Genomic DNA, 25,931 nt, shown 5'->3' with positions numbered 1-25,931 from the left:
TCGCCTCACCCTGGACCGCTGTAATACAGAAGGTCTCGTAAAAGCCGCCTGTTGGACCTCCCTGCTTCGGGCCTCTCCTCCACAGCCTACCCAAGTCATGCTCCTGGAACTCAACCCACTCCTGGGGCTTCCTGTGACCTCTAGAACCGAATACAAACTCCTCTGTTTGGTACTTGAAAGTCCTTCCCACGCTGGCTCTGATCTGCCTTCCCGGGTTCATGGGCTCATCGTCCATTACTCTCCTTCACCTACTCTGTGCTGTAGTCAGGCTGGTGCACAGCCCTCCCATTCCCATCTCCCTCTCTGATGTACACAGCCTCCTCTTAGAGGCTTTGTTCAGGACCCAGCCCAAGTGCGGCCTTCTACATGAGGCCTTCCCTCATTCCCCTGGGCCCTTCTCCTTGCCCTGCCCTGTGAACATCTACAGACATGTGCACAGACACGCATACATGCCCACACAGACATGTACACACATGCACATATGTATACATACGTATACACACATACACTCATACACGTAGCTATGTATACATATACACATATGCCTATAATGTATCTATCCACATATGCATACATCGTCTCCCCTACAGAATGCAGACTCCTTGAGAGCCGGGGCTGTTTCCCCTCTGTGTCTGCAGCCCTAGGGCCTGGCCCAGTACCAGGCACATAGGGATTCAGCACACATTCCTTACTGCCTGACTCACCACACTTCCCATCTTGCAGCACCAGGCCAGGGCTACACGCTTCCTGCCCCTCAGCAGTCTGAGCCGGTTTCTGGGCCACTTCGTACTCTGTACCCGAAAACTGCAGGTAAAATTGCTGTTTGTTAATTGATTTCCTCAGAGTTTTGATGGCGGCCTGCAGCTTCTGCTCCAGCTTTTTCCGGACACAGTCAGTGTTACAGGTCTCTGAGCAAGAGATGGACAGGAAGAGTTTTGAACAGTAACTCACATTTCTGGGATGGTTAGGGTGGGCAGAGGGCTTTCCTCCCAGCGGCCTTTGGGAAGTAACTGGGGGGAGGCTTATTGCCCCTCTTTCACAGATGAAGAAGCTGCTGAGAGCTTCAGTGGTTTGTCCAGAGAAGCACGAGGCCTGCATTCCAGACTTCTGACCACTTCTGGGCCAGGTTTCTTTCTACTTAAACTCCACAGCTGCCTGTTTAGCGTCCCAGACAGGAGCAAGACCTCCTGGTGGAGTGGACGGCACCCGGGGTTGGAATCAGGAGGTCTGTGTTTGCGGCCCACTGAGCCTGGTGATGCGTCCTCTTTGCGCCTTAGCTTACTCGAGTGTTAACCAGGGGTGAAGAGAGCACCTGGCCCAGACTACTGTGAGGACCGAGTGAAAGGTACAGAGGCTGCTCAGCCGACCTTAAAGGGACCCACAAATGGGAGCTACAGTTGTCACTAGGACCCACTTGAGATTTCACTGGTGTCGGGGATATCTGACTAGGAAACCTGCTTCTCCTAGTATGATCTGCCTCTTGTGCAGCTCAGAGTCCTTGAGGGTCTCCTGAGGGGTAGAGCAGCTGAGCTCTTTCCTCAGGGACACCTTGGGGAGTAATGCCTCGTCAGAGGTGGGCCTTGAGCCATCATCTCCAACACGGAGGCTTGCTCTCAGGTCAGTGCCCCGCTGCCTTCCTTGTCACTGGTGTTAGCACTCTTTCTTAAAGCATCCCCAAGAAAAGTCTCCTTCGGGTCCCCTGTTTAAGTGTGTGGCCAGCTCACAGTGGAAGGACACTTCCTAGTGCCTGCCTTGAATCCTTATAGCTAACACGTGTGTTGTGTGTATTATGTAGAACATGCAGTAGTATTATGCATACACATATACATACATTCTTGTTTAAAAATTATTGCATGAAATAGTAAAAGTCTGTAAGATGACCTTTCACAAACCTGAGACCTCATCAGACTTCATCTCTACCTCAAACTCGGCAGTGATATGGGACACTTCCTTTGAAGGAGACTTGCGGCCCCGACGCTTCTTCTTGGATGAGTCGCACTGGAGATTCACAAAGGTCACTTGGCAGTTGTCTGTACAAGGGAATTGAGCAGCTTGGCATAACAGAGGTGACGTGAGAGAGACAAGAAGCATAGGGTCGGCAGAGGCGGGACAGTGACCTCCATGTGTGGTGCTGGGCATGGAGGGGCTGCAGGGAAAGGCAACTGGATGGCTGGACATGGCATTAGCCAGAAGCCTCTGCAGAGGAGGCCGTAGGTGAAGACTTCAGCTATTGAGTGCCTGCTGCATGTGGGTACTGGGCATACAGAGCTGACAAATGATACCGTCCCTTCCCTCAGGGTGCTCACAGTCTAGTAGATAACTACAGCATAAACTACAACAGTGGCACCCTCTACCACTGCAGGCTGGCATCTCCTTGGCGATGCCAGTGAGGGGAAGGGTCATGCAGCCACCCTGGGCCTCCCAGAGTGGAAGCTTCAGCTGCTGGGGCCCCACAGCTTTCAGGAAACATCACATAAAATGTAATGAAAATTAAGCCGTCACCTCAATAACTGTGATGTTCTCATGACGGTGAAGTGTGATGATGAGCCACCGAGGCAGGAGAGAGCATTGTGCCCTACCCTTGGCATTATAGCTGAAGGACTGAGGCCCAGACAAGGCCAGTGACTTGTCTGAGGTCACATGGCTAGTGAGTAGTAAAGCAGGATCTAAACGCAGGCCCCTTGCTCCACACCTAGGGCTCTTTCTGCTCCCTCGTGTAATGATATTTTACATTTGTACAAGTTGGTGGTTGGCAAAGTGCATCATGGCCATGATCTCGTTTGGTCCTCCCCATAGCTCTGGGCAGTACACCTCTAGGTAGTACAGGTAATATATCTCCCATGTCATTGACGGGGATGTGACTGGGATTTGCCCAATGGTACATGGTAGAGGGAGAGCCCAGGCATAGGACCAGCCCACTACTTCATAGCAGCAGTGACTGAGGTAGCTGATGGAGCAGGGAATCTACCACCTGGACCTGAGGCCTGGACTCTGGTCTCAGACACCGTGCCCCTGGGCAAGTCACTTAACTTCTGTTTGCTTCAGTCCTCTCAACTATAAAATGGGGACAATAACGGCACCAACCTCCCAGAGCTGCTACGAGGATAAATGAAATAATATTGGTGAAGAAGCACTTAGCCCAGTACCTGGCACATAATGGTGCTCTAGAAATGCTCCTTCCCTGCCCTTGCCCCTGCCTTGGGGTGCAGAAAAAGGAGAATTGGAGTTTGAGTTGGTCTCCCGCTTAGATTGGGAGCCTTTTGAGAGGTCTGTGTCACCTTCCAGTGGCTTCCTAGCAAGGGGCCTTATGCACAGTAGGCACTCAGTGTGTGTTTGTTCATTCCTTGATGAATATGTGTTGAATTTCCCGAAGTCCTTCCTGTTGTCCTCCTTCTTTGCCACCCCTGCTTCCCACCAAGAGAGGGGCTCATCAGACCCTCTTAGATCAGGACCCTCCTCCTCTCCAAGTCATTAAGATACTCTGCCCCCTGGCTCCCATGGGAACGATTGACAGGCGCCAGCCTCGGGGGCAGGCAGGCCACTCACCTAGTAATGCTTGCTTTACCACCTCCTTCGCCTTATCCTTGCTGCGTCGCCGCAGGTGACATTTAGCATCTCTGATTTTGAAGCGGGCTTTCTGTTTGACAGGGGGAACCAGAGAATCTGCAAAAAAAGTCGAAGTGGAGGACTCCTCAGGCCCATCAGTTGGGGTGCCCAGCTGAGGGAGCACCTCAAGGTGGGGGCATGATGTTCCCCAGGATGTTTTCCATCTCCCCCCCTGCCCTACCCCCTATTAGGATTAATGGTGGCTTGTCACTCTGACTGACAGTGTCTTGTGGCCTTTGGCCTTTTAGGTGACCAGAAAGAATCAGGAAGGGCTTAAAAGGTGTCAGGAATATAGTTACCAAGGCACAGAATTATCATAGAGCAAACTCTTCACTGTTTTCTAAGACACCAGGCCCTTTGCACCACAAAAAAGCAACAGACTTTCCTAGGGACATTGTACACTTAAGGTCACAAAGACAGGTAGGGAAAGCCAGTCAAGGACAAGAACATTTACTAGCTGTGCTGGGTCCACCATTGAGACCTCACATGGCTCACTCCATATGTCTCCTGCCTTTTAATACAGTTGTTAGGACATTACAACCAGCTTTTCTGCACAGAAGCCAATGACCTTCATTCTCCCATATTTGATCCTTGCCCACAGGAAACCCCAGTGGGATAGAGATGCTGTTCCTGTTAGGGTTGTGATCAGTACCTGCTGCCTTCCTTTGCTCGACTTTTAGCCAAGCGCTGGCCTTCTTGTAGTAACTAGGTAGGATGGGTGCTTCTCTTGACACCCCTGCCCTGGGTGGCCTTTGTCATCCACGGTCACTGCCCCCTAAGCACCAAGAACTATGTTCTCTCCTTAACTAGAATGTGAACTCCCTGAGAAGAGGGCCTCTCTTCCTTTTCTTTTTGTATCCTTGGCACTTAGCTCTGTTCTTGGCACCTACTGCCATTTTTTCATTCTCATTTCTCTTGATGAAATAATCAACCAGAGGGGGTTTCAGTGATGGAGGTCTAAAGGACTCTGGCTGAAGCAATGAGGGGCCCTGCCTGATTAAGGGCAGAACCAGGAGCCACTTCCATAATGTTCTGGGGCATGGCAGGCCCATGACTCCTACTCATTGATTGAATCATTCAGAGGACAGTTCTTGGAGGAGCCAGAGAAGCTCTTTTTGCCATGTTAGCCCTGTAGGATCGCTCTCCAACCGGCAGAGGGAATAAACGAAGGGAAGAAGCCTTCAGTCATTCAGCCACCAGGTGGTCAAGACCTTGCCAAAGCTTTTTAATGCAGGTCTATTTCTCTCCAGTCCTACTTTTGCTAGGGATGTAGGTTAGAACAAAGAACCACAGAATGTTAAAACTAGAATGCCCCTCTGAAGATCATCTAGTCCAACTTTCTCTTCTTGCAAATAAAGAAACTGAGTTCCATAGAGGCCAAATCACTTGGTAAAGGTACGCAAAATGAATTGGATGAGAAGGCTTTACTCTCCTCCCTATATGCGTGTCAGGAGCTCTGGGAAATGAAATCATGGGATCATAAGTTTAGAGCTGGAAAGAGCCTTAGAGACAATTTCCCCCAGCCCCCTCCTTTTACAGATGAGGAAACTGAGGCAGGCAGAGGTGAAGTGACTTGCCTAGGGTCACACAGCTAGCAAATGTCAGAGGCAGGATTTCAGCCCAGCCCTTCTTGCCTCCAGGCCAGTACTTTGTCCATCATGCTGGTGACTATCTTCCCAAAGGATCACAGATTCAAGGAAAAATCTGTTGTTTTGTTGGAGGCAAATGACGACTGCCCTGTATGCTTGGAGTCTGTGCTGGGATAGTGATGGGATCCAGGGTCTCCTGCCTGAAAGCTGTCTCTCCATCTACTCCACCCACCATGAGCAAGCATCGGCCTGTCCTGGAATCCTGCTCAGAAGCTTAGAACCCCACTCTCTGGGGGCATCCTAGGTAAAGAAGAGAGCAGCTGGGTGGTACAGCACACAGAGTGCCAGCTCTGGAGAAAGGAGGGCCTGAGTTCAGATCCTGCCTCAGACCCTGGGCCAGTCACTTCACCCTGCCTTCCTCATTGTAAAACGAGCTGGACAAGGACATGGCAAATCACCGCAGTGTCTCTGTCAAGAAAACCCCCAGAAGGGGTCACGAAGAGTCAGACACGACTGAAACACGGCTGAACGGCGACAAGAACAAGATGAAGGAGCCCCTTCCCCCCTTCCCTGGGGCCCAAACAGAGGGAGGTGCTACCTGTGCAGCCTGGGACGGTGGCATTGCGTTTCTGCTGAGACTTGCCCTGCGGTCCTGGAGTGCCACAGCTCAGTGAGTAGCTGTTCTCCGAATCTGGAAGGGGGGAAAGAGCAAACACCCTGAGGTTCCAGAAGAATCCTTGGGGATATGTCCCCCCCCCATTTAAACCAGGAGTTGTCTGAATGATGACAATAATTGTAATGCCCAATAATCTGGGTGATGACTGGCCATGTGCATCTAGGTACAATTATCTGCACATCACCCATGCACGTTGGCATTGGCCTGGGAAGTAAGCTCCCTTCACCTTTGCAGACCCTCCCACTGCTGTGCACATCCTAGTTAGGAGAGCTGTTTGGGGGAAGGGGGGACTGGGACATTCAGTGCCTTGCCCAGGGCCCCACAGCCAGGAGGGCTCAGAGGCCAGTTCTCTGACCACCATGCCCCACTGAGTGACGGTGCAATAAAGAGAACTCACACTAATAACAGAATGACTGACCTTTGGACAGCCCTTTAGAGCAACAGCTCTCATCTCCTTAACACTTCAGATTCTGCACATTCTATATATGCTTCTCCAACCCAAGCCCTTCAGGGTCGGTCATCCGAGTATTTCTATTTTTAAAATTTTTAAATTTTTTGCTTTTTGGAGGGCAATTGGGGTTAAGTGACTTGCCTAAGGTCACACGGCTAGTAAGTATTAAGTGTCTGAGGCCGGATTTGAACTCAGGTCCTCCTGACTCTAGGGCCAGCGCTCTATTCACTGGGCCACCTAGTTGCCCCTATCCCAGTATTTCTATGCCCATTTGACAAGTGAGGCCGAGGAGGCTCAGAGGGGTGAGAGTCCGTGTGGGGCCCAGGATCACACAGAGAATGTGCAGCGGAGCTGGGTCACAATCTGGCTCTCTGATGCCCAGTTTGGTACTTTTCCTACTGGGCCTCACAGCCTTTTTCATGACAATAAGAATGATTCTATATAGTTGCACTCAACTTTTTTTTTCTTTTCAAAGCCCTTTCAATGCCTGCCCCTCCAAATACTCTGGTGAAATATTTTGTTATGTAATGGAAAGAGCTCAGTTTTAGTCAGGAGAGACCTGGGCCAAATCACAGCCACTTAGTGACTCTGTCACTCTAGGCAAGCTACTATTGACATCTCTGAGCCTCAGTCTACTCACCTGCAAAAGGAGGGACAACACTGTTGGCCTGCCTCTAGCTCCCCCTCTGCTGCTGTGAGGATCAGTTAGATAATAGATAGTAAATGCTTCAGAACTCCTAGAAGCACCCCATCAGTGTGAGCTCTTAACCCATCTCACAGATGGGGCAGCTGAGGCCCGGGGAGGTGAAGAAGGGAAGCCCACAGGGCCTGGCTGAACCTCAAACGGCAATCTCCACTTTCCTGTCTAGTCTAATCCAACTAGCATTTATTTAACACCTACTATGTGTTGACAATGCAAAAAAAGAGTTTATCTGGGAGCTTACATCCTCTGGGGGGATAGAACATGTAAACCATTTAATATAAACACGATAATGTGAGGAAAGGAGAGCATTGACAACTCAGGGGATCAGGGAAGACTCAGAGGAGGCCAGGGATCCGATCCTATGTTTCTTATGTTTGACTAGAAAAGAGAGAAAGCCTGGACTGCTCTGATGCAAGCCAAAGGAGAGGAATCTGCCTCCCTCCTCCCTCTGGGGTGGGCATTGTAGCCGCTGAGTTACCTGGAATGAAGTGGGTGTTGGAGGGGCAGGCCAGGAAGCAGGTCTCGAGGCCCCCAGTCCTGCTGCAGGCCAGCTGGATTCGGGGGGCTGCTTTGGCACCGGGAAGGCATTTCACTGTCTCTGAGGAGGAAGACACAGGAGGTCACATGCCTGTGCAAGGGTCGGGAATGTGAAAGGGGCTGGGGGTGGAGAAGGGATTTCCCAGAGCCCACTGCACCCACAGCTAGGATGCCACACTGAGTCACTTCAACAAATATTTCTTAACCACCAACTCAGTGCAGGGCCCCTGGTGAGAAAGGCGGAATGCTCAGTAGCTCAGGCCATGACTTCTGGCTACAGCTAGGAGGCCCCATACAATGCCCCTGTCCAGCCTTCCCACAGCATGGTCTTTGGGTGTGTTAGGAGGGGCCCAGAGTGCGGGAGGCAGAGGCCTCCTGGCCAGATCACTTCTGGGGTTTTGTTCTCTTCACCACCTCTGTAGGAGGCCATTAACACATTCTCACCTACTAGAATGGGAGAACCAGGGTCATTGAGGCCTAGTGATGGGGAATGAGGGAAAGGACTGGAAACACAGTGTACAGGGATTGGCTGAAGGAGCTAGGGATGTGTGGCCTGGAGGAGAGAAGATGTAGGAGACCAAGGCTGCTGCTTTTCGCTATCTAAGGGGCTGTCATGGCAGGAAGGCATTGGAGATGTTTGTGGTCTGGCTTGGGAGAGCCAGACGCAAAGGGAGGAAGCTGTGGAGGCAGATTTAAGTGAGGGTGACTGAGAATTGTTGTAAGAGGGCCGGGCTGTTGCTGGAAGCCCTGATTTCTCCACCACTGGGACTCTTCAAGTGGAAGTGGAGTCTCTGACCCATTGTCAGGGGCATTGTGGAGAAGAGTCTTGTTTAGGTTTACATTGGACTAGAGGACTTTGGAGGCTGCTCCCCACCCTGGGATCAGAAACACATTTAAGAGCTGAGATTGGGAGAAAATTGAGGGTCCATGAGAAGAAGCAGCTTGTCCCAGATCTCAGTGCAGAAGAGAGTGGACCTGGGGCTCACGGCAGGGCTCTTTGTCCTACTTCCCCCAGGGTGGCCCTGTGGGAGGGAGGATCCTTTCTGCCAGGCCCCTTGGTCTTTGAGATCCAGAGCCAGACAATGCAGAAGGTCCTGGCTCTGGGGTCGTAGGGTCCCACTGAGCACACACTGCCGCTTACTCCTGGCACAAGCCTGGACAAGGCCTTTCCCCTTCTTGGAGTTGTTTTTCTGTAAAATCAGAAGGTTGGGTTAAATAGCTCTTGGGAGGAGTCTTTGAGGTCTAAGTCTGTGACCCCATGATCCTGTAACCCTGACGGAGTGGCTTCTAGTCCGCCCACCATATGTTGTCACCACATGGTGATGATTCTCATCCCCTTCTGCCAATTCCGAGACCTTACTCACCAACACAGTCCTTCTTATTCCAGTGGGGCTTCTTTCCAGTAGGACAGGTACACTCATAGCTGCCCATCGTATTGAGGCATCCGTAGTCACAGCTGCCATTGTTGATGCTGCACTCATCGACATCTAGAAGCACAGAAGGCCAGGCCAGGCCCGGTGAGGTCAGAGGGCAGGCGGCCTTTCTGACTGAGAGGCAAACCTCAACACATAGTGTGGAAAGACCATTATTCTGGGAAGGCTTGGCAGGAAAAGAGAAGCCAGACACCGGGAAGTGGAGTCACAGGGTGGGGTAGAGGGAGCGAAATGGCCTTGGGGATAGGAGGCAGGGAGGGGGCAGTTGGGGTCTCGAGGCTTTACGTGTCCCTGGTAGCAGGTCCTCGGATGGAGTGTAAGCCCACAGAGGGCAGGAAGGACTTTGTGTGCTTAAACTGTAGCATATCTATCCTTAGGAAGCACTTGGTGAAGGCTTAATTGTTCCTCACCAGCTGTGTGAACCCCTCTCTGTCCCTTAGCTTTTTATCTGTAAAAAGAGGAGGCCATTACCAGGACTGACTGTCTCCTGAGGCTGTGGGGATGGTGACACCCAGTTGAAATCATGTGTACAAAGTATCATACAAACTCCCCCCCCCCACACACACACACACACGGGGCAGCGATGTCCGAGGCTGTTGGCAGCTAACCTGCTGCCCTTCCTCGGATGGATGTGGTGACATGCTTGAAGCCCTTGCCTCTGGGATCCACCCAACTTTCCAACTTATTTCATTTGATGCCCTTTCACAAAGTCTACATTCCAGCAAAACTGGCTGAAGAGCTTCCCCTCCGTCTTCACGTTCCTTCTCATCTGTCTCTGCCTTGATACGACTGTCACTTAGCCCTCCACCTTCCAGCCTCTCAGAATTTTTTTCCTCCCTCAAGGCCCATCTCTGTATAAAATAAAGCCTTCCCAGAACTCTTCTGTTAGTATTTTCTCAGATCACCTTGAATTCATTGACCTGAGGGCACATTGTACTGCACTCCCACCCCAGTGGATCGGAAGGTTATTGAAGGCCAGGATTATTTCATTTTGGTCTTTGTCTACTTAGGATTAAGTACAGTACCTTGTATACAACAGGCATTTAGTGTTTCTTGAAGTAAATGTAATAGACCCAGCCATAAATACCTCTAGGTACACACACACAAAGTCACTCTAACTTACACAGTCACAAACATCCCAGATGATAGCTATACATGTACTACAAATGTGGCAGCTACAGTCTGACTACCACACCTGCAGCCACACACACAATCACATACACGGTCATAGAGGGACACAGTACAATTGGGCCCAGCAGGTCACACACTCACAAAATGGCAAAGTTCAAAGGCCCTAGGAAGGATCCAGAGCTCATGGGTTTGCCTCTTTCCTGGAAACCCAGTTAAGTCTAGGAGTAGGAGATGTCCCATTCTTGGAGGCTAAGGCAACCTGGGTTTGGCCACTGGCCAGCTTGTCACTTCAGTGCCCAAGAGCCCTTACTTAGACAGGATGGACATAAAGATAATGACAGGGCTGGGAGGGTCCAGGAAGAAGAGACTCCTGAGGCCTTCCTCAGTTTTTCTTGACCCAAGGGAGCAGTAGGTACAGGGAGACCTCTTGGGCTTCCCATACCTAGAACAGGCTCCCAGAGGGATGAGTGGGGGGCAGTGAAAACACTGATCAGGAGAGGTGCATTGGGCGAGAGGTAAAGGTATCAGGTAATGTAGATCAGCTTAGGGTGTTCTCCACTCCTCCCCCCCACCCCCCACCAAACAAACCAACAAACCTGGCTTTATGTAGTAGAAGGGGTTCTAGACATGAGTCAGAGATTTGGGTTTGAATCTTGGCTCCTTTAGGCACTATGTGACCACGAGAAAAACCCTTGGGGCTCTCAACTTCGTCATCCATAAAATGGGGACAAAAACATTTGCTTGACCTACCTTACAGCCTTGTTAGGAAGAAAGCACTTTGCAAATCTTATAGTGCTACTTACATGAGAGATATTATTATTGTTGTTACTGTTATTATTGCTGGACCTTTTGCCTACCCTCATTTCCCTTGCCCACAGGTCTAAATTCCCTACAATGGTGTGCTTTAAAACTGTCACTCTCTCAACCAAAAGTCATCTCACTGTCTGGGAAAAGTGATCCCTATCACAGACACTTTATTAAGACCTCTGTTAATGACTCATTGAATTTTTATATTAACAGTAGGTATCTTTCTTAACCCAAAATATGAAGCTCTAATGGTGGATTTTCATGGCTTCTTGTTGGCCAGTGAGGGAGTTGTTTTGGGTCTAGGAATCTTCCTTGGAGTCTTTAAGATCAATTTGTCCATCTACTTTGGGGTCTGGCCCTGCCAGTTACACTCTTCCTTGCCCGTCTTGCCCCCTTCCCTCAATACCTTGATTGACATTACTATGAAGAAAATATTGAAATAGAACTATGTGCTGTTAGAATGGAAAGGGGACCTTAGAACGTAGAACATGGAACATAAGAGCTAGAAAGGGCTTTAGAATCAACAGCGTTGGAGCTGGAAGGACATTTAGGGATTGTTTAGTCTGATCTCTTCATTTTAGGGATAAAGAGACTGAGGCCCAGAGAGAGGGAGCGGCTTGCCCAATATTCATTTGACTCCTAATTTTTAAAATTTGTTATCTGACGTTATTCAGTTGCAGCTGAATTTCTTTACCCCAAGGCTGGTGCTTGTGGTCCAGCTGCCTAGCCCACTCCCTGAAGCATCAGCCCCCCTTGCTAAAGAAGGAGGAAGTCCAAACCTCCGCAGTGGGTCAGGCCGTACAGAGTGTAGCCTCGGTGACACAGGCACTGGAAGCTGCCGGGGGAGTTGATGCAGGTGTGGTCGCAGGTCCTCTCGAAGGAGCACTCGTCTATGTCTGTGGGGGTGGGGAAAGGAGAGAGGGCTGGTGAGGACTGCAGAATCGTCAGCGGGGCAGAGCCCCTGCCTGAAGTGAGCCAGTGCTGAGGCCCTCTGGGGCAGCCCCAACCTTGCTGGACAGCTCCCTTAGGCATTTTTCTCCTACAAAGAGACAGTGAGCTTCCTTCGAACATTTCTCCATTGGTCTCATCTTCCTCTACAGGACAACTGCGTAGATACTCATGTTCTCATCAAGTCTCAGAGTAGGATGGGATTGGAGGCTACCTGTTCTAACCTGTACCTGAGCAGGAATCCTCTCATGGTTAATAAGCCATCAATCAACAGGCATTTATTAAACACCTACTGTATGCCAACCACTGTGCTAAGTTCTGAGAATACCAATGTGAAAGTGAAAAAATCTCTGCCCTCATGGAACTCACATTTGAATTGGTGGGAAACCATGTGCACATGTAAGTGTATACAGAATATGTACAAAATCGATACAAGGTAATTGGGGGGCACTATAGCTGAGGGATAAGGAAAAACTTCATGGTAGGGCTGGAGCTGAGTTTTTAAGGAAATGAGGGCTTTCAGGAGGTTGAAATGAGAAAGGAGAGCCTTCCAGGTATATGGGGCTGTCAGTGCAAAGGTGTGGGGACAGGAGATGGGGGGCTGTGCATGAGGCCAATAGGGCAAGACTGCAATTTGTGGTGGAGGAAGTGTGTGAGAAGATGAAAAATGTAGGAAGAATCTGGCAGTGAAGTCTTTGAAATGCCACACAGAACAGCTTAAATCTGATTCCAGAGGAATAGGGAGCCGCCAGAGTTTACTGGGTGGGGGATGAACAGGAGAGTTGGGCTTTAAGGAAATCCCTTTAGCAGCTAGCTGTGTGGGTGACTAAGTGGGGGAGTGAAAGTGTCCAGCCAGCAAGATGCCATATAAGCCCTGCTCGAAGAATCCCAGCGAGAGAGAGATTAGCAGCCTCTTGGACGATCCACCCCACCGCTGAGCATCTCTTGTTGGGAAAACTTTCTGTCTGGCTGAAATCAGCCTTCCTTCTCTCCTGCCCTTCACACTACCTGGATCTCCTCCACACTGGCTTTGCACATAGCAGACACCTTCGTGTGTTGAATTAACCAGTATCGGGCTAGATGTTCAGGAATTCAGACACTAGGTGGCAGTGCAGACAGCAAAATCAGGCTAAGCGTCCAAATTTGGACTTGGAACTGTCCAGATTTCATGTCTTTGGAGCTGGCTGAAAGAGACCTTCGAATACTTACAGAGCTGGGGAGTTGGAAGGGGACCATCAATTTTAATTCATACACTAAAGGAATCCCTCTTCCACACACCTGAGAAATGGTCCAGAATCTACTGAATAACCTTCCAGAAGGGTGATCCAGCAAGCGCTTCCAAGGCTGGACAGCTCTCATTGGGCTGGCCTCCCACCTAAGATTTCCTCTTTGCCATTTCTGACCCCCGGGGCCAGAGAGAACAAATTGAATCTCAACTCTGAGAGACAGCTTGAAGATAGTCTCAGTGTCAGTGTCCCCCCCTCCCCCTAATCTTTCCCAGGCTAATTATGCCCAGATCTTTCAACAGACTTTCAAAGATCCTTCGTTATCACGATGGCCTTCTTCTGGACACTGTAGCTTTTCAATGTCCTTTGTAAGCCTTGGCACCCAGAGCTGAAAAAGGAAGAGGGCTGGTGAGGGCACAGCTCAGGGGGAATACTGGCTCCATTTTGCTGGAATCCTGCTCTTAATGTAGCCCAAGATTCTATTAGCTTTTGCACCAGTCACATCCCACTGGTGATTCATGTTGAGCTCTTGCTGGCCACTGAAACCCCCTGTCTATCCTGGCCTCCTCCAGTGTAAAGATGATTTTTTTGGGTACCTAAATGTAAAAATATAAAAACCAGTCTTAAACTCGAATCAATAAATAATAATCAATCAACAAATAAGCTTTGGCCCTGAGGTTATTTCTTGGTGATCCCTACCTAGTAGCCTGACCCTTTTAGAGCCTGGCTTCCATTTAGTGTTTTAGCTGACCCCCTCCTACCCCCCACCCCCGACTTCTGTCATGATCATTTGATGAGTGTGCCATCTCTACCTTAATCTGAGTTGTTCATAAAAATGGCATACACAGCAGCCTGGGGCTAAGCCCTGGGGCCCTCTCCTGGAACCCTCCTGCCCTGTAGACATCAAGTCATTAACAGCTGATTTTTATCGGCCATCGCTCCAGCTGAGTCCCTCTGATTGCGTCGCCATCTAGGATAGTGTGGTATGGGGCTGCTGATCCACATAGAAGGATCCCTGCGGCAGGCGCATCTTGGTTTGGTTGTAAAATGTCATATTACCTAGGTTTTATTGTATTTTTATTTATTTTGTTAAGTATTTCCTGGTTTAATTAAGTTCCCAGTTTGTGAAGTATTTCCCAGTTCAATCTGGGTTGGGCCACACTCCGGAGGATTACGGGCTCTGGGTGTTTGACACATCTGATCTGGTCTATATCTCTTCCTCTTCTCCACATATTAGATCAGAAGCTTTGCTAAAATCTAAGTAAATTAGATCTGACCTCTCTCAGTCATCTGTCTATCCATCTACATATCTCTCCATCGAGAAAATTGAAAATCCTAGAAGAGAAGTGCCTTGCCCAGGGTTGCCCAGGTGGGGAGCAGAACACTTTCCTTGTGTAATGCCAAATGTCATTAGTTTTTATGGCCCTTATGGAGAAAGTGCCAGCAGGGTGTGGGGTTTTTTGAGTTTGGTTCTGACCCTGTATCTCTGGGCTTCTGTTTCCCCAACTGTAGAAAGAAGGAGTTGGGCTAGCTGGTGTTTCCGAGCCCTTTGGGCTCTAAATGCCTTTGAAAATCCAAAGACATTCTGAGAGTAATGTGTAGGGATTGATTTAAGAAAAAAGCCATCCTAGTGAGCTGGTCCTTATCTGCGGCCACTAGGTGGTGATCTTAAACCATCAATGCCAGGTTCGCCGGCTGTCCTGAGGCCAGTAAATTCTTAGTACGCAAGGCTGGAAGGCATCTTGAGCTTATTGAGGTTAACCCCTTTATGTTAAAGAGGAGAGTGAGATGTCAGAAAATAGCAGCAGGGCAGGAGCCTGATCACTTCAGAGAACAACTGTGGGGGGAGTGATGTCAGTCCTGTGGTCAAGCAGAACCTTTCTTGTGTGTAGGGCTGGGAGTTAGGCACAAGCCAGTGCCCTCCACTAAGGATCTTCTAGGCCCTTCTGGGTGGTGTGGGTAGGGGAAGAGATAGGACAAGTACACAGAAAAAAGACAAGAGTTCCAGACCAGGTGCACTAGGGCGGTCTGAGGAGGGGAGATCCCTTTCAGCTGGGAGGATCAGACAGGGCTTCATGGTGAAGATGGTGCTCAAGCAGTAAAATTCAGTTTAACTCAGTAATGTAAGTGGGGGAATAGCTAATAGTCCCTATTCTTCCTTTTCTGTTCTCATCCTATCTTTTCCCTTACCCACACCACCCAGAAGGGCCTAGAAGCTCCTTAGTGGCCAGTGGCCCCTTCTAACCCTGTAGCCAGACTCTCCTGCCACCCTAGGTGTTGGTGAAAATTAGAGATCCATTTTCCAAAGGAATAAAGGAAAATAAAAGTAAACCAAAAGCATCAGGCTAATGTAAACATGTAGCTGGTGGATTTCTGGAGCATGAGAGTCTTCCCAGAATGTCAGTGACATCAGTATCCTTAGAAGCCACCCTTCAGAGTCACCTAGGGCAAACTATACTTGAAAAAGAATGTGCTCTGTAACAAAGCCAACAACACCTCCCTTCCTAAATTGGGGTTAGAATTTAGGAAGGACCTGGAGAAAGTGGATGGCCACCAGGGAAAGCTGGCCAGGAGGGACTGGGCCTCAAGCAGAGCTTGAGGAAATAGTTGGAGGAATTGGAAGTGTTTAGCCTGGAGGTCTGCAAGCAGGGATGTGGGGAGAGAAACTGGAGCTTCAGCACAGTTTGGGCTAGATTCCCAGCCCACCCCCACCCCCAGGGCCTTCTGCCTCTAGGGTCCTATGGTGCACTTTGTGTCTTCTTCCTCTTAGCAGTTTTTGTAAGGACCAAACCGTTTGACAAGTAAAGTGTCTGGGCCCGAGTTGTTATTCGTGGGGCAGTGAGAGTGAATGAGGGTCTCAAGGCAAACTTCAGACCTTCAGCTAGCACTGCATGACAAGGACTTCTAAGGGTCATCTTCTACTCACTGCTGTAAAGAAATTGGATCAGGAACCATGCTCAGAGCAGACACATCTGCCGCACTTCAAGATTTGCCAAGAGCTTTCTACATCCTGTCTGTTCTGGTCCTTGCCCCAAGCTCCCTGTGAAATGGGTGCTACAACAGCCAGCATCTCCTATCACTACTCTCAACCATCAGCTCCTTAAATGTAAAATGGGGAGAATACCTGCGTCACATTGTCAGGACTGAAGCCTGGAAGGGATCTTTGGCTTTGCCTTGTCCCGGGGCCACAGAGGCAGGAGGCAACAGAGACGCTGTAAAGCCAAGGCCTGCCCCCGCCAGGTTGCTACCCACAACCATGGGATTCCTACCGTCCTTAGGAGACTGTTGCAGGGTCCCATGCAAGGTGTTGGGGGGCGGTGTAACAAAACTTCAATACTGGGGCCTGTGCCTGGGGTGAGGACTCAGGAAGCCTCCCTTTGAGGCTGGTTCCCTTCACTCAGTTTGTGACCTTGGTCAAGTCCTTTTCTTTCTCTTGGTCTTCGTTTTGTCCTCTGAAGTAAGGGGTCAGGGTAGGTGATCTCTAAGGCCCCAACTTGTTCTAAATCTTATGGCCTCTTTGATTCATTACGAAGCAGAGCCCTGCCCCAACAGCCAGGCCGGACTCAATTCCCCCTCTTCAGTACTGTCTGGCACAGGGGAGTCGGTAAGTCACTGGCTCAGCTAAGAGAAGGAAGGCTTTAGAAAGCATTACCTTGGCAGGTGCGTTCATCTGTTAGTAGCTTATAGCCTTTCTGGCAGCTGCATTCAAAGCTGCCCACCGTGTTCCTACAGAAATGGTCACAGCCTCCACTGTTCACCAAGCACTCGTCAATGTCTACAGGTAACAAAGAGGAAAAGTCAGGTCACAGAAAAAACAGACATGCACAAACTGTGCCTCCCCCTGCCCCGTCCCCACCTTCCAGGCTGGAATTCTAGTCACCAAGATCATTGAGTATAATCCCCATTTCCCAGATGACAAAGTTGAATTCCAGCAGTGCAGACTAGAACCCACACTTTGCTGCCCTCTCTGCTTTCTCCAGAATGCACAGAGATTTTAGAAGAAGTGATTGTGGGGTCCAGAGTTAATGATGGTGTGTTTAGATTCCAGAGACCTGGGCTCTAGGCTTAGCTCTTCCACTTAACAGTGACAGGACCAGAGGGTGGGGAACAGCTGTCTAATACTAGAAGTGTCAGATGTTTGCAGGACCCCCACTCTTTGCTACCCCTTGGCAGCTCCAGGAGAATGGCACAGTTCCAGTTAGTCTACCGAAGTGCCAGAAGGGAACGGTGATTGGGGCCGATGCTTGTTATCACATTGGCACTCAATGCCCTCCCAGATTTCTAGGAGAGTTTACTCTCCTACATCCTGGAGCCAAGGCTGTAAATGTGTTCTCTGAATGAAAGTCGGCTCCTGTCCATCTTTCTGTGGGTGTTAGTCCAGCCTCCTTTTTTCTGTGGTCTTTGTGTGGGGTGTGTGTGTTGGAGGTGATCGCTCAGAATCACAGAATGTCAAAGCTGAAAGGAATTGTAAAGACCATCTTATCCAACCCTGGTTATACAGAATAAGAGACTGGGGTTCAGAGAGTGCCTCCAGCTACAGTTACTCATCCAGGACATGGGTTTTCCAGCTCTAGCAAAGTCAGCAACAACTTTGTCCTTGACAAAACCTTCTGGGGCTTTTCCTATTCTTTTAGATGTTCCTGCATCACAGGTTGTGGAACCCTGGATCTGCAGAAGCAATTGAGATAAAACTTTATTTCTTAATTCACTCATCAAATTGTTATTGGATGAGAGTATGTGCACAGTAGATTTCCAGCCTACGCTACACCATGAAGCTCCAGAGAGCGACAAGATGAGAAAGGGTGTGGTGGAGGGCTGCTAGTCCTAGAATCAGGAAGCAAGCTTCAATAGTTCTGACACCAGCTTTGTGACTTTAGTCCCGGTGCAGATTGCATCCTAGGGGAACCTTGGCCTTTTGTGGCAGCCAGGTGACTGTCTAGACACAAACAGCTCTTTGTCATGTATCAAATTATGGCTCATTCAGCATTTCTGCCCAAGGCACTGTGATGAGGCCATACAAAGAGTCTACAATTGTCCCTGCCCTCAAGAAGCTTACAGGGTAGGGAGAGAAGAGACATCCTGAAAAAGAGAGTAATAGAGAATCTTATAACAAGGACCAAAGAAATGGGAGAGAAAATAAGAGTCAGAAGCTGGGATGAGGGGGGAAAGGGAGAGAGAAAGAGGAGTTAAGGAGCATAAAGAGGGAGGGAGACTGAGAGATACAGAGACAAAGAGAAACAGAGGCAGAAAGAGACAGAGAGATAGGGACTGAAATAAAGATTCAGAGACAGAAGAAACAGAGAGAGAGAGAGAGAGAGAGAGAGAGAGAGAGAGAGAGAGAGAGAGAGAGAGAGAGAGAGAGAGAGAGAGAGAGAGAGAGAGAGAGAGAGAGAGAGAGAGAGAGAAAGAGAGAGAGAGAGAGAGATCAGTGTGTTTAGGGAAGGCTTCACCTGCTGAATTCCTATTCCCCTTTTAAAGTCCAAATCAAGGACACTTCTCCAGGAGGCCTTCTCTATTACCTCCACCACCAGCTCATTAATGACCTCTCCCCTGAGATTTTGAATGGCACATCACATGTTTTAGTGTACTGATAATGTGAATTATAACTCAAAATTAGGGTTAGTGTATTGAACTAGGCCTTGAACAGGTCTCATCAACAGTGTTCTGTGTACCATAGACACTTAGTACAAGTTATGGCTCCCATCTTGCTCTTCTGTCCAGCCAATCCCTGTCCAACTTTGCCCCCTGCTCCTCTGATTTTGACCTGAATCGTCTTCTGGCACCACATCTGTCACCCAGTCCCCTTCTCTGTGAGATCTCTCTCATCTGGGTAACTGTCACAGCTTCCTAACCTACTCATGAGTGCTGGAGGTAGGGTTCAAACCCAGATTTCCCCGGCTCCCAGGTACCTTGTTCTTGCCAGCAGCCACCCTGCCTTTGCTTGAGGATTATGAAGAAGGGGATTTCTGTTCAGGTATAATTTGGGCCAGAGGACCTGCACGGTCCCTTCTAACTCTTTGAGTTTGTGAGCCTCCGTTTTCTCATTTGTAGAATAAGAGTCCCAGAGTTCCTTGTTTCACAGGATCATTGGGAGGACCCAATAAGACAATATTGAAGTGATTTAGAACCATAAAGTCGTGTAAGTGGCTATTATCTTTTCTGTTATGGTTTGTTACATTTCTGGTTCTGCTCTGTAGTCAACAAGGTCTTCTTAGCCAAACACTGTAGGATGTCTGTGTTGGGACTTCCTTCTGAAACTTGGACCTTCTGAAATGGACAGGATGCAACCACTAACTGTGAAAACATTTGGAACAACCCAGAGCCTGAACCACCTTCCTCTGTTTCTTTCCATTGGCTATGGCAAAACTGACAGGGAGGAGGAAAATAATTTCCCTCAGTGGAGAAGACAGAGAATGGGGCATTTCACAGGAAAACACTTGGCCCCAGCCTTTTCAGGCTACAATTGGTTTGCATAAATTCCCTCCTCTCCCCACCTTTCCCAACTATTTTTCTTTCCATGGCTATAAATATTGTTCTGTAGGAGGCATGTAAAATAACAGATCATTCTTCTTGGAGGAAAAGGAGGAGGGAAGGTAGGGGGAAAAGGGAGGTGCCCCAGTTCCCATTTGCATGATTTAACCATAGGATTTCAGAGCTGGAAGGAATGAACCTTAGGGGTGGTCTAGTCCAAGCCTCTCATTTTGCAGGGGAGGAAACTAAGGCCCAAAGTTCCCTGGTAGTTCCCTGGACGAGTGCCCAGGTGTTAGGACACCAGATCTAGTTCTCTTGTTACTGCTGATTCTCCAGCCTCTTTGTGGAACTGAGGGAGCTCTGTGCCCAAGACTGTCCCAAAGCAGAGCCCTGAAGGAGGCCATTTGTTACAGCCTCATAGTTGGAGGCACCTCAGAGGGCACCAAGGTGAGCCCTTCTTTGAGCAAGGCTCACCTCTGCAGCATCCCTCAGCATCCCTGCAGCATCCATCATTTTCTCTGGGGACATCTCATTCTACTTTTGTACAGCTCTTATTTTTAGGAAGTTATTCCTTAAATTTAGCCATCATCTGCCACCATGAAACTTTCTTGCATAGCTCTTAATTCTGTAATCTGAGATCAGATGGATTAAATCCAATCCCTCTCCCAGAAGAGTGCCCTTCAGATCACTGAAGACAGCAAGCATCTCCTCCCAAAGCTTTTCTTCTCCTTTCTGCCGTCCTTGCCTGGCAGAGTCTTCCCTCCTCCTGTCATCCTGATGCTCTGGCTTTGAATCATCTGTGTCCAGTGGGATCATCATCTGGGATCATTGTCATGGATTGCTAGAAGCTGGGACCTGGGGCTTCATCCCAGACTCACTTTAAGATGGTGGATCCAGAGTGTTAGCACTGAATAGAAGCAGTGTGTCTTCTGTGACCTTGACAAATCATCATCCATCCAGTCTCTGAGTGAATAACATTCATGTAGCTCTTACATATTCACAAAGCCCTTCAGATGCAAGCAGTAGATGCATCATTCTCCTTGTTTCACGGGTGAGGAAGCAGAGACCGAAGAGAGGATGTGCTTGCCAGTGTCTGATAGGTGGTGGGAGCTAGGACCTGAGTTAAGGCCTGGTTCCACTGTATGCTGCTGGCTTCATGGAGTTCCTTCCCTTATGAGGCAGATAATTCCATTGATGGACAACTCTAATTGGTCCAAATCTGACTCTTTGAAACTTAGAGCCCCAGAATGGAGAGCTGGCATCTGAGAGCTGCCTCACGTGGCATCTCGTAGCAGAGGCAGGAACTGGCTCCTTCCCAGCATTCTCGACAAATGCTTGGTCTTCTGCAGCATTTGGGGGTCTCAGCATTTTCCTCACAGCAATCATGTGAGGTAGGCAATGTAACCATCACAATCCCATGTTCTAGGTCAGAAAATATCTTCTTAGAGACATGAAGGGTTTACCTGCAGTTGTGCGGCTAATAAATGTCAGCTGAGCCTTGAATCTGAGTTCTGTACTCTTGTAGACCAGAGTTCTTTCCATTGAAATATGCAGTATTTTGGGGCAGCTATGTGGTGCAGTGAATAGAGCAAGGGCCCTGCAGTCAGAAGGACCTGAGTTCAAATCCAGCCTCAGACACTTAACACTTACTAGCCGTGTGTCTTTGGGCAAATCACTTAACCCCAATTGTCCTGCCCTCCCCCCTCCAAAAAAAAAGCAAAAAAAATAATTCAGTGTTTGAACAGTTCAAAATCTTCTCGGAAGTGGCAGGTAACGAATCTCCTTTTGAAGCAACTCATTCTGTTGTTTGACAGCTCTAAATAGGCAGCTAGATGTTACAAGAGTGCACAGAGTGCTGAGCCTAGAGTGAAGAAAACCTAAGTTCAAATCCAGCCTCAGACACTTACTAGCTGTGTGACCCTGGGAAAGTCACTTGACCTCTATTTGCCTCAGTTCCATCCACTGTACACCAGAGATAATAATGAGATATACCTTGAAGGGTTGTTGTGAGAATCCAATGAGATGAAGGTTGTAAAGTGTTTAGCACAGTGCCTGGTACACAGCAGGCACCATATAAATGCTTATTCTCTTCCTTTCCTTCATTATCAGGAAATCCTTCCTTAAACTGAGCCCAAACTCACCTCTCTGTAACTTAAAAAGAATCAGAGACTGCCAGAGTCTCAGATTGTAAAGAGCTCTCCGAGGTCCTGTTGTCCAACAAATCCACCAGCTAAAGGAATCCCTTGTAAAAGGCCCTGGGCCCAGACGGCCCTCGTAGAATGGGTGGAGAAAAGAACAGGAATGGGCCAATCTTCCCTCCCAAGCTGTTGTGGCCATAGAACTAGGCTAGGTTGTCCAATCCCCTGGAGCAGTTTGGTTGGTACAAATCAAATAGGCGGCACAGAACTGAATCTGACTTCACAGCTTCATCACCACTTGCTTTCAGTCTTGGTATGCACACTGTGGGGGTAATGGAATAGCCTGGGACTCAGCCCTGAGCCCAAAGGGCTTCCCCCTCACAAGAGAAGTCGTCTCTGGCTGTAGTGGGAATGGCGTAAAGAAGTCCTTCTACTGGAATCCTTGTGAGCTGGGCAAAACCTTGGGCAAAACACTTCCACCTCCTGGGGTTCCAGTAACCCCATCTGTTAAATGAAAGTGTTGGATGGGATGGTGTCTGAGGCCCCTTCCTGGTCTGATGTTGGTGATTCTGAAACCTGAGAGCATCACTGAGCACCATTATCTCAGGCTTCCCAGACTCAAGCACTCACCCTGGCAGTCCCTGATCCAGCTCATGCCAAATGCTCTTGTATGTCAGCTACCATGCTGTCAGTACAATGCCTGGCACAGAGTAAGTGCTCAAGAAATGCATTTCATTCATTCACCTACTCATTCATTCATTCACTCCCTCACTCTAAATAGCATCCTGCCGCTGTGGCCACTAAATTGCTCACAAGTACGCATCCTTCCCATTCAGTGCAGCTAGGATGAGAAGGGCAGGTATCCATTGGAGGAAGAAAATCTTTGCTAGTCTGATCACCAAGATATTTAGGTAATTTATGCATATATAAAGTCAAGAGTATTTTCCACTGGATAAGTGGTCAAAGAATATGAGCAAACTGATCTCAAAAGGATGACAAACTATTAACAACCATAGAAAACAGAGCTCCAAATCACTAATAAGAGAAATGCATATGAAGGCAACTCTTAGGTTTTACCTCAGAGCTACTGGGAAAATTGGCCAATATGCCAAATGTTGGAAATTATCAATGTTGGAGGGTCTACGGACAGACAGGCACACTCTCACACTCTTGGTGGGGCTGGCTTTGGTATAACCTTCTGAAAAGTAATTTAGAATTATGTGAGACTGACTAAAATGGCCATGTCTGATCCAGAGACCCTTCTGCTAGGCGTGCACTCCAAGGAGTTCAAAGACAGAAATAAAAATCCCACGTGTACCAAAACGCTCATGTTTTTGTTGTGGAAAATAACTGGAAACAAAACAAATGTTCACTGATTGGGAGTGGCTCTGCCAATTGTGGAATCATTGTGGATGTATGGGGCATGACTGTGGCATAAGAAAGAATGGATTTAAGGGATCTAGAGAAGCCTGGGCAGGAAGGAGAATCAGGAAAACAGCAGAGACAATGATTACAGCAATGTCTGGGGTGAGAACTAAAAACCAAGGGGAATGTGGTGTTCATTATAATGACCTGACCAACATCAGTCCTGGGGAAGAGTTAAGAAAATGTACATCCTCCTCTCCCTTTGAAGAAGTAGAGGGAACATGGGCACAGAATGTTCTATAGATGTCACTCAGTGTGCTGGGTGGCTTTGTTCCCTTTCTCGTTTTAGTCTTTGTTACAAAGGGTGGTTATGGGGGAGGGCACTGTCTTTGGAAAGAAGGTGATAGGAAAACCAAGGATATCAATGACCATCTTTTAAAAAATGGGAGGGTTGAGTGAGATGCTTTCTCATTGATCTCTCTCTCTCTATACATATATATGTATATATATATACATGCATACATATCTATATCTACATATTTATATCATCTATGGAATCTAGCCTTTCTGAGTCATAGGGAAATTCTCTATCCCTCTGTGCCCACACTATTTCTTACTACTCTTATTATCATGATGGTTTCTCCTGCTGCTGCTACCACTAAGCCGTTTTGAGTTTTGTTATGATTATCCTTAGAAATCTTAATGATTTGCACTTGAGAAACAGCATTAAAACATCTGTATTAATAATAACTGGCATGCAGATAATTATTTCTATATAGTAGCAAGTAGCAGAAGTGGCCATGAACCCAAATCTCCATGACTCCCAGTTCCCCTGGGCTGTCTCATTACTCAGCCATGCTGCCTCATTGTCAAGAACCAGAAAAGGGGGGGACTCTTTCCTGTTGCAGGAGTGAAGGGTGACAACAATGGGCAGACCAAGACTTCCTAGTACCAGTGAAATATTAAGAGAGTAAGAAGAAGGTCTCCAGGGCATTGGGCAGACCTTTTATAGGGAACTGACAGGAAGACACATAGGCCAATCACACAGGCCAAGAAGAAATAGAGAGGTTTTGTTCTGCATTCCATGAGGGCTGGCTCACACCTACGAGATTGTTGAGCCATGGAAATATCACAGAATAAGAATGAAAAGCCAGGCTGGTTTCATAAGGGGACTGGCATTCTCTTAGGTGTTATTGATGGGTGGCCTAGTTTTAGGAAACTTGTTCCCTGTAAATCCAGGTGTGGTAGATTAGCATCTGTGGCCCAGGCTTAATTAGGAAATTGCAAAGATAAAAGAAGGAAGATAAGTCAGAGAAGGACACTGTGAGGACCTGCCTCCACCTGCCTGAGCCTAGGTCTACTCCAAGAATGCCTGGCAAAGCTGTGTACTTTGGATAACCAAGGGACCTTAGAAACAAGGGATTAGAGGACTCATTCACTCCATTCTTACCTGCCAAACTCACCTGGAGGGTGGGTGAAATAATGGAATGGCCAGTGTGACTGCCTGGTCCAATTCCTTTGAGGTGGCTCCCAGGACTAATCTGATTAACACTCCTCTTATTTTGTAGCGTTGAAGCCTACTCTGGACCCACCTGGAGTAATCACACTTCACCTGGGCAGCTGACTTATCTGAGACTGTGTCAGATACCTCCCTTCTGACCAGCTCTCAGTCTTGTCCAAAATCTGGGGTGTGCAGCACCTTCAGCCTGTGTAACCACTCTGGTGATAACAGTCTAGCTGGGAGGGCTGCCTGATGCACTAGACAGCAGAAAGGGGGGTCCCTAATGATCCTGATAGGCTGGAACTATGGGACAAATCTAAAAAGATTAAAGTGAATTGGAAGGACTGTAAATTCTGAAGTGGGGTTGCAGGATTAAAGCAGGAAAGGATCCTGCATCAGGATCAAGAGCTAGAAAAGACTTCTGAGATTGACTTAGTCCAGCCCTTCATGATATCAGTGAGAGAAGGGAAGGGACAAAGTCAATGTAGAGAAGAGCCCCCGGCCACGTGCAGGCTGGGAGGGCGGCCATGAGCCAGGAAGTTCACTTAAAAGAGATTTTAGCCATCTGCACCTTCAATATGCTTCGACGATGTGCCATCTTAGAGTAGGCCACTCAAGGGACAGGGTGTAGGGAGGTTCTGGTTCAGGTGGGGGTTGGATTTGATGACCTCCAAGGCCCCTCCCACCTCTGAGGCTGCAATTTTGTCTTCTTCCTTTGAATCTTCCCCCAAGGAGGCTCTATCCTAGTGCAGGCCCCAGCGGGTTCGAGCTGTCTCTGGGACTCTATGATTCACCCGTCTCCTGTTCATCTTTCACACGGTTACTAAGTCAGCAAAGATTGAAGTCCCACTTTGTGCCAGGCAGAGCGCTAAGAGCTGGGGGTGAAAAGAAAGGTAAAAACAGTCCCTTCCACGTGGGTGCTCACGGTCTAGCAAAGGAGATGTCGCGCAAAAAACCGCATGGAAACAAGGCACAAATAGGAGCCCATCCCAGAGCAATGTCCCAGCAAGACCAAGAAAGGCTGCCTGCCTGCCCAGAGATTCTCACAGAGACTTGAAGGAAGCCAGAGAGGAAATTGAGGAAGGAAAGAATTCATAGCTACTGCAAATTCCCTATTTTTTCCTGAAATTTACTTCTGTTAGCTACAAAAAAAAAAAAAAAAAAAAAAGACAAACCCCAAACTCTAGAATTTGGGCTAATTTTCTGTGAAAATTCTTGGATATAAACTGTGAATGTTCTTAATGAGTAGCATATTTTTCACTACATTTCTTTGGAAAACTCATCTATTCTTACAACTTCAACTACTCTCTCTCTCTCTCTCTCTCTCTCTCTCTCTCTCTCTCTCTCTC

General features: G+C 48.3%; 1 protein-coding gene across 2 annotated transcripts in view; it reads right to left on the bottom strand.

Moving 5' to 3' along the window:
• Window positions 1-25,931, bottom strand: part of SCUBE1 (signal peptide, CUB domain and EGF like domain containing 1) — a 240,493-nt gene that overhangs the window by 28,408 nt on the left and 186,154 nt on the right. For both annotated transcript variants that reach the window (XM_069102903.1, XM_069102904.1), the window contains 8 exons: window positions 16,760-16,882; window positions 11,713-11,829; window positions 8,927-9,049; window positions 7,504-7,623; window positions 5,794-5,886; window positions 3,547-3,663; window positions 1,893-2,030; window positions 705-908 (listed from right to left, as the gene is read on the bottom strand). In XM_069102903.1, the coding sequence (XP_068959004.1) occupies window positions 705-908; window positions 1,893-2,030; window positions 3,547-3,663; window positions 5,794-5,886; window positions 7,504-7,623; window positions 8,927-9,049; window positions 11,713-11,829; window positions 16,760-16,882 (1,035 nt within the window). The remainder of the gene's footprint in view (window positions 1-704; window positions 909-1,892; window positions 2,031-3,546; window positions 3,664-5,793; window positions 5,887-7,503; window positions 7,624-8,926; window positions 9,050-11,712; window positions 11,830-16,759; window positions 16,883-25,931) is intronic.

Source organism: Petaurus breviceps, unplaced genomic scaffold (genome assembly GCF_028583685.1).
Source record: "Petaurus breviceps papuanus isolate PSGF00001 unplaced genomic scaffold, PetGlider_PUasm1.0 558, whole genome shotgun sequence".
NCBI lineage: Eukaryota > Metazoa > Chordata > Mammalia > Diprotodontia > Petauridae > Petaurus > Petaurus breviceps.
This window is presented reverse-complemented; position numbering and strand designations above follow the sequence as displayed.